The 7,494-nt window shown below is 58.5% G+C and overlaps 1 protein-coding gene across 1 annotated transcript; it reads right to left on the bottom strand.

Annotated features, from left to right (window-relative positions):
• Positions 1-6: 6 nt before the first annotated feature.
• Positions 7-6,862, bottom strand: CACNG8 (calcium voltage-gated channel auxiliary subunit gamma 8; the record flags this gene model as incomplete). Its single annotated transcript, XM_044684746.1, has 5 exons — positions 7-338; positions 1,269-1,409; positions 1,784-1,867; positions 4,050-4,394; positions 6,808-6,862. Coding segments are annotated over 5 exons (957 nt in total), but the record flags the coding sequence as incomplete, so codon positions are not given.
• Positions 6,863-7,494: the final 632 nt, after the last annotated feature.

The following is a 7,494-nucleotide window of genomic DNA, read 5'->3' as shown; positions in this document are numbered from 1 at the left end:
CGAGCGGCGGCGGTAGCGGAAGCGGTAGCTGGGCAGCCGGAGGATGGCCGACGGGGGCCCCCCGCCGCCGCCACCGCCACCACCCCCGCCACCGCTTCCGGCTCGGCCGCCGGGCTTGAGCAGGTCGGCGCGGGACTGGCAGTGGGCTTCGCGGTTGCGCTCAATGTAGATGTTGACGGCAAGCACGCCGATCATCTCGGCCAGGATGAAGGAGAGGCCCCCGAAGTAGAAGGACCAGCCGTACGAGTAGTGGCTCTTCTTCTCGTCGTCGCGCTTCGGGCCCGGCTCGCCAGCGTTCGCTGAGATGTACACGATCACGCCGATGATGTTGCTGAGGCCTGGGCCCCGCGCCCACCGACGGGCGGACAGACGGACAGCGCACACGGGGAGGGGAGGGAGGGAGACTACTGTCAGCCCGAGCGAGCCTCGACGGCGGAGCTTACCCCCATTGCCCTCTGTCCCCTGCCCCTGGCTCCACCCCGAGCTCCCCTACCGCGTTTAAGCCCCCTCCTTTCCGCCCGTCTAAATCTCCCCCGTTCTCCTGAGGGTCCCCTCTTTCCAAAGCTTCTTCCTTTTTCGAAGCCCCTTTCCTTCATGCCCTGCTTCCTATAAGCTCCATTCCTTCTAAGGCCCACATCTTCCTTCTAATCTAAACTCTTACCTTCGAAGTCTTTTCTATGCCCCTCCTCTTTTTCTAAGCCCCGCCTTCCTCCACGAAGCTCCTCCTTCCACTTGACTTTAGCGCCTCCTCTTTTTCTAAGACCCTCCCCTTTCTCCGGTTCCCTCTCCTCCTGTCAAGTCCTTCTCCCTTGTCCAAGCCCCACCCCTTTCAGCCAAGCTCGCCGCCTTCTCCTAAGCTCCTCCTCTAACCCTCTGCCCAGCCCCTCCCCTTCTAAGCTCTTCTTTTCGCCAAGTTCTTGCCCATCCTCAGTTCTCGGCCCTTCTCTCCTTTCCCGCTAAATCCCTGCCTCTCTCTCAGGCCCTGCGGCTCTCTACTTAGCTGCCCTCTTCTAAGGCCCTCCCTGGCGGCCTCCTGCTCTTTCTTTTAAACTGCCCCTTCTCCAGGGCTCTTCTCTCGCTTCCGAGCGCCTCCTCTTCTCTCGGAGAGCCTCGTCCTGTCCTTGCCCTAGATATGACCTTGAATGAGGACCTGCCCCGCTTCGCGAAATGCGGGAGGGGCGCTGGAACGCTCGCTCGGAGGCTCCAGGGCTCCCTCCCCTCTCCTCCGTCCCAGGCTCCTCCGCCCTGCCCCTTCTTTGAGCCCTCACCAGCGGCTACAAACAGGATGCCAGCCCCCAGGATGATGTTCCGTTTGGACTTGTAGACTCGAGAGGCAGCCACACACACACCCCCGAGCAGCAGAAGGATGGCGCTGAGAATGGGGAAGATGCTGGAGGCTCGGACCACACCTGGCAGGGGACCAGGACCAGGTCACGCGCTGCCCTTCCTTCCCCCTCCCCTCCTCCCCACTTTCCTGCTCCCCGAGGGAGGCCTGGGACCAACTTCGGTTTGTAACCGAGTCTGCTTAAGAAAGGGCCAATCAAAATTCAGCGCCACCTGGGCGTGGTCGACGCCCCGATGACAGGGGCCAATCCCAGCTCTGGATTCCTGGGCTGGCCGGTGAGAATCCGCAGATTCTCCTTGAGCTCTGCTCCTCTGGGAGCCCTCTCAGCCAATCAAAAGCCAGGGGATCCCAGCCAATGGGCTTCAGCGATGGGCATGTGGGCTCCACCCTCTGGGATGGGGCGGCAAGTCCCACCCCCAATTCCCAGCCCCCACTTACGGAGTAGATACTCTGCACTGTCATGGTCGTAATCTGTATCTTCTGGGAAATGATTAATCTTCACACAGACACCCCGCTTCAGCCCTGGGGAGGGGTGGGGGATGGAGATTAGTGGTGAGGGGACCCCGCATCGATGGCTGGGCCTCCCGGACATCACCGATCCCTCCTTCCTCTCCTTCTCCCAGGTGGCCCCTTGCAAAGGGCAGCCCATTAGCCAGCCTCCTTCCCCGGCCCGATAGGAGTTAGAACCCCGGCGTCCGAGGGAAGGAGAGCTCTGAGAGCCTGCCCAGGGAGGCGTCCCCCTCCTGGCCTCATAGAACACCCAGGCTGGAAGGACCCGGGCCGCCAGCTCCCCTCTCATTTCACCGAGAGGGACCATTTGCTCCAGGTCCCCCACTCTGCCTCCTTCACTAAATTTAAGCCTCCCGGTCTGGGCTCTCCAGAGGTCGAGGGACAAGGAACTCCCAGGGTCTCTCTCTTGAAAGGGGAACTGGGAGCCTGGCAGCCTGTCTGTCTTTAGGCCAGCCCCCTTCCTCTTGGCCTCCATTCTTACCCTGGAAAGTGCTGGTGGAGGGTCTGGGGAGCCAGAGGAGTTTAGACCCAAAGCTCAACAATAGATACAATGTGCCCGGGGGATGGATGAAAAGGGGAAATGAGGCAGAAGGAAGGGCAGAAAGGCTGAGACTCCTGCGAGAGAAAAGAGGCTGAGAAAAGATCACAATGGTGTGGAGAGGGGGAGAAGTGAAAGGGAGAGAAGACAAATGGGAGGGAGGGAGAGACTGAGAGAAAGAAGGAGAAAAGGAGAGGAGAGGGAGGAGACAGAGAGAGAAAGAGGGAGAGACAGAGAGAAAGAGGGAGAAAAAGAAGGGAGAGGGAGGAGATAGAGAGAGAAAGAGGGAGAGACAGAGAGAAAGAGGGAGAAAAAGAAGGGAGAGAGAGGAGAGGGAGGAGGGAGACAGACAGAGACAGAGGGAGAGAGAGGGAGGGAGGGAGAGACAAAGTCAGAGACAGAGAGAGAAAGACAGAAAGGAGGAGACAGAGACAGAGAGAAAGAGAGGAGAGGGAGAGACAGAGAGAGAGGGAAGGATGGGGAGAGAGAGAGGGATGGAGGGATGGGGAGAGAGGGAAGGAGGGATGGAGAGAGAAGAAGGGAGGGATGGGGAATGAGAGAGGGAGGAAGGGATGGAGAGAGAAAGAGAAATGAAAAAGAAAAGGGAGAAAGGACAACAAGAATAACATTGAAAGACTAGGAGCTCCTTGTTCATTGCTGAGCAATACTGTTCATTGAGGAAGGGGGAGGGAGGAAATAAGCATTTATATAGCACCTACTATGTGCCAGCCACTGTGCTAAGAGTTTGACAGTTATCATCGATCTCATTTGCTCCTTGAGAGCAGGGACTCGTTTTACCTCTCAGCATCCTCAACCCCACATGCTTAGCATCACACCTGGCACATAGTAGGCATTTAAATGCTTGCTCTTTCTTGACTTGCCTTGGAAGGGAGAGGTCAGAGAGAGACCACTGAGATTCTGATATTTGGAATGGAAACCAGCCTCCCATCCACTTTACAGGTACGGAACCTTGGGTTGAGGAGAGGAGCAGGAAAGAGGACGTGAGCAGTCACTCAATCACTGGGCATTTATTAAGCGCCTACTGTGTACACTGTGCTAAGGGCTTAAGAGGGGGGAAGCGTCCTTACCTTCAAAGAGCTCCAAGTTTTAGAGCAGAAAAGGATGAGCCCAAATCCTGGGAACAACCCAACCCTCTCTTGTTTTTCTGAGGGAGAAGCAGTGGGACGTGGGAGAGAGAGAAGCTGGAAGGAGAACAGAGCCCTAAACTTGGGGCCCCCCAACGCCAAAGCTGCGGGATGTCCCGTAGCCCGTAATCCTGGGCCGGCCCCTAAACTCCTACAACTTTACAGATGCAGAAAGTGAGGCTGGAAAGGAGAGGGCCAGATTTAGTGGAGAGAGGCCTGGGCCTGCAGCTGGGAAGCTCTGAGTGCAGATCCAGCCTGCGAGGCTTCCTAGCTGTGTGAACGTGGGGAAGCCCTGGCTCCGGGTTTGCCCGTCTCCTCAAGTGTGGAATGAGGATCATGGCAGCGCCTGCCTCTCGGGGTTGGTGTGAGGGTCACATGGGACAACTGTAAAGCTCTTAGCACAGTGCCTGGCACACAGTAGGCGCTCTATAAATGCTGTTCCCTCCTTTCCCCTCCCCGAAGGGTGAACCCATCAGTGAAGAGGTGCCAGCGAAGGCCTGGGCCCCTGTACCTTCCAGGCAGCAGATCCTCCAGAGGCCCGAGTGGGTGAGCCCCCCGGGGTCCCTCTTCTCGGCCGCCCCGCCAGGCCCTCTCGCGGGGGGGTCCTCGGAGGCCGAGGCGGTCAGGTTGGTGGTGTTACAGATGAAGGCCCTGGTGTAGAGCCAGTAGTCCGTGCTGATGGCGATGGTCATGAGGCCAAAGGCAGCGAAGGCACCCACCGTGGTCAGCAGCACCTGGATGCCCTTCTCGCACCACAGGCCCCGAGCCTCTGTCCAGCGCTTCAGGGACTCCAGCCTGAAGGCTGGCAGCCGGGGGGCCGCCGGCCACCACCGGGGCAGCGGGGGAGGGGCCGTGCCTGCGGCGGGGGGCGGGCAGGCTCAGGAGATGGGGACACCCCGGGGGGGCCGGTGCCAAGCAGGAGGAGGCGGAGGCGGGCAGGCGAGCAGGGGTCAGCGGGCTGCCATGGTCAGGGGCTACAGACAGAGACGAGAGGACAGGAATTAGAGCCGTCCTCTGCCCTCCTGCCCCAGGCCCAGGCTCTGGACCCCAGCCATGCTGGGCTGCTGTCCTTCCCATCTCCCCCTCTTTGGCCTTTCCAGCCCATGCCAACATCCCCCCATTTCATAGGATGGTGAGAATTCGCTTCCAGGCTAACTACCCATTTCACAGATTGGGAAACTGATATTCAGAGAGGAAGAGGACTTCAGTTCCTTCCTTTCGTCCTGGCTATCCCCAAAGCCTGGAGGTCAGAGTCCAGGAGGAAAAGGCAAAAAGAATCAGGTTTAGGGTGAACCAAACAAAGGCAGGAACCCCACCCCCCAACGATTCCCTCTCTGACTACTTCCCAGAATAAATAATAACAGCTACAGAGTGCTCCAAAGTTCACCGAATGCTTTAAATCAATGCTCTCACTGAGCCTCACAATGGCCCCTATGAGGTACATGCTATTACTGTTATCCCCATTTTGCAGATGAGGAAACTGAGACTGAGGGTAGTTAAGTGACTAGAGCAGGGTCACACAGTTGGTGTCTGAGGCAGGATTTGAGCTCAGGCCCTTGACTCCAAGTTCAACATTCAGATGCTACTCCATGTGTCCCCATCATTTGTGACATCTGCCTCCACCCACGGGAGCCTTGGAGGAAGGAAGATCTGGGTTCGGATACTGCCTCCGACACTTCCAAGCTGTGTGATCCCAGGCAAATGATGTCACCTTCCTGTCCTTTAGTTTCCTAGTCGGTAAAATGAAGGGGTTGTTCTAGAAGGGAGTCGCTTCTGGCCCGAAATCTATAATTCTCTATCCTACACTACTTCCCAAACTTAAAATGCTTATAAAAAATATTTTGTCCATTTTGCAGGGGCATAAACTGAGGCAGAGAGAATCAAAGGGACTCAGATTTCCTCAGTCATTCCCAGCCTTCTCATCTGAGAGCTTAGGGAGAAGCACTTTTTAAAACACCCTTCAGGGGTCAGAAACAGATTAGGACCCCCTCCCCAGAGCCCCATGGATTCCTGGTGCCCACCTCCTTTGCCCCTGGCAACCTGTGCCCCATCTTGACCTTGAACCCCATTCTCCTTGGCTCCTGCCCCAGCCCCCAGGCTCGAGAGCAAAAGGGGAGAGAATGAAGGCACTGAGAGGATGCGTTTTGAGCCCCCCCCTTCCCCCTTCCCCTTCCTCCTGAGGTCCCAATCCTGGCAGCCGCAAAGCCTGGAAGCGCAGGACAAGACCTCTCCCAGGCCCCTCACAAACCTTCGGGCAGCACAGGCTTAGCCTCTGGTCCTCATCTCAGGAAACTGGCCCCCCTCCTGACCGGGTCTCCCCATTACCTCCATCTGCTCTGCCCCATTTCCCCAGGACCCCCCAGAGCTCAGGCACCCCAAGACCAAAGCATCCCCTCCCCCATCCCTTGGATTCCTCCCCAGTGGCCACGTGCCCCCCTCCGTATTCTATCCTCATGCCCACCTTCTTTTCCCTCCGCTCCGAGCACCCCTGACCTTCTCCCCCTCTCCCCTTTCAGCTGACTGCCAACGCTCCCCTTGGATTCACACATTCCTAGAGTCACAGCTCAGGAGAAACGGAAGGAACCTTCAAAACGATTGTTCTGGACTTACTTTACAAGGGAGGAAACTGAGGCACAGGAGAAGGAAAAAGAGAAATGTCTTTTCCCTGTCTCTCTCCCTTCGTACTCACAACCCCCACAGCCCGGAGCCCGGAGAGACAGGGAGGATAAGGGGGTTTAGAAACAGAAACAGAACCCCCACCCTGAAGAATTGCCTCCTCAGACCCCCAGTTTCTACTCCACTGACGGGCTCACTTCATCTCCCCTCTTCTGGTACTTCTCCCCGCCTCCCCCCAGCCTCATACTCCTCCTCCCTCCCCCAGATCTCTCTCAGAACCTAGAATGCCTAGGACCTCGGGCACCGTAACCTTGACTGCTGCCTCAGTTTCTCCCCCATTCCTCCTATTAGCTAAAGGGGGGGACCGGATGTAGGGGAGGTGGTCGCCATAGCAACGGGGCCTTTAAGAGGCCTCATCTCCTCCCCCATCCTCTTTCCTCCCACACATCAGTCCCTCCGATCTGCCTCCAGGCAGACCCTGGGGCGTCCCCCCCCCAACTCTTTAGAGTCAGGTTTGCCAGGAGGGGGCCTCACCGACCCTCTCCCCTGCCCCCCTCCATCTAGCGGCCTGGGGGCCAGTGAGGAAGTGTCTTTGGGTGGCCAGGGGCCCTGTCTCCCAGCCCCTCCCCTCTGAACAGTGCCCCCCTCCTCACCTGGTGCTCCTTGTAGCCGGGCCTCCGCTGAGATTGGCAGATGGGTCCCAGTTGTCTAGAGGACCCAGACGTCCAAGGAGATGAGTCGCAGGGTTGGAGGGCTGGAGGACCCAGGGGTCGGGGGCTGAATCACGGGGCTGTGGAGCCTGAGAGCAGAGTGTTGGCGGACCCAGTAGTCTGAGAAGCTGAGCTTCTGGGATGGAGGATAGAGAGGCAGGTGGAGAGGGGACCCAGGTGCCCGGAATTGGGGGCTGGGAGAGCCAGTTGTCCAAGGAGCTGAGCCTCGGGAATTGGGGGGCCAGTGAGCCAGGGGGTCANAAAGGGGGGGACCGGATGTAGGGGAGGTGGTCGCCATAGCAACGGGGCCTTTAAGAGGCCTCATCTCCTCCCCCATCCTCTTTCCTCCCACACATCAGTCCCTCCGATCTGCCTCCAGGCAGACCCTGGGGCGTCCCCCCCCCCAACTCTTTAGAGTCAGGTTTGCCAGGAGGGGGCCTCACCGACCCTCTCCCCCGCCCCCCTCCATCTAGCGGCCTGGGGGCCAGTGAGGAAGTGTCTTTGGGTGGCCAGGGGCCCTGTCTCCCAGCCCCTCCCCTCTGAACAGTGCCCCCCTCCTCACCTGGTGCTCCTTGTAGCCGGGCCTCCGCTGAGATTGGCAGATGGGTCCCAGTTGTCTAGAGGACCCAG

Source organism: Gracilinanus agilis, unplaced genomic scaffold, assembly GCF_016433145.1.
Source record: "Gracilinanus agilis isolate LMUSP501 unplaced genomic scaffold, AgileGrace unplaced_scaffold55710, whole genome shotgun sequence".
NCBI classification, from domain to species: Eukaryota; Metazoa; Chordata; class Mammalia; order Didelphimorphia; family Didelphidae; genus Gracilinanus; species Gracilinanus agilis.
Note: the sequence above shows the minus strand (reverse complement) of the source record. Positions and strands in the feature narration are given on the sequence as shown.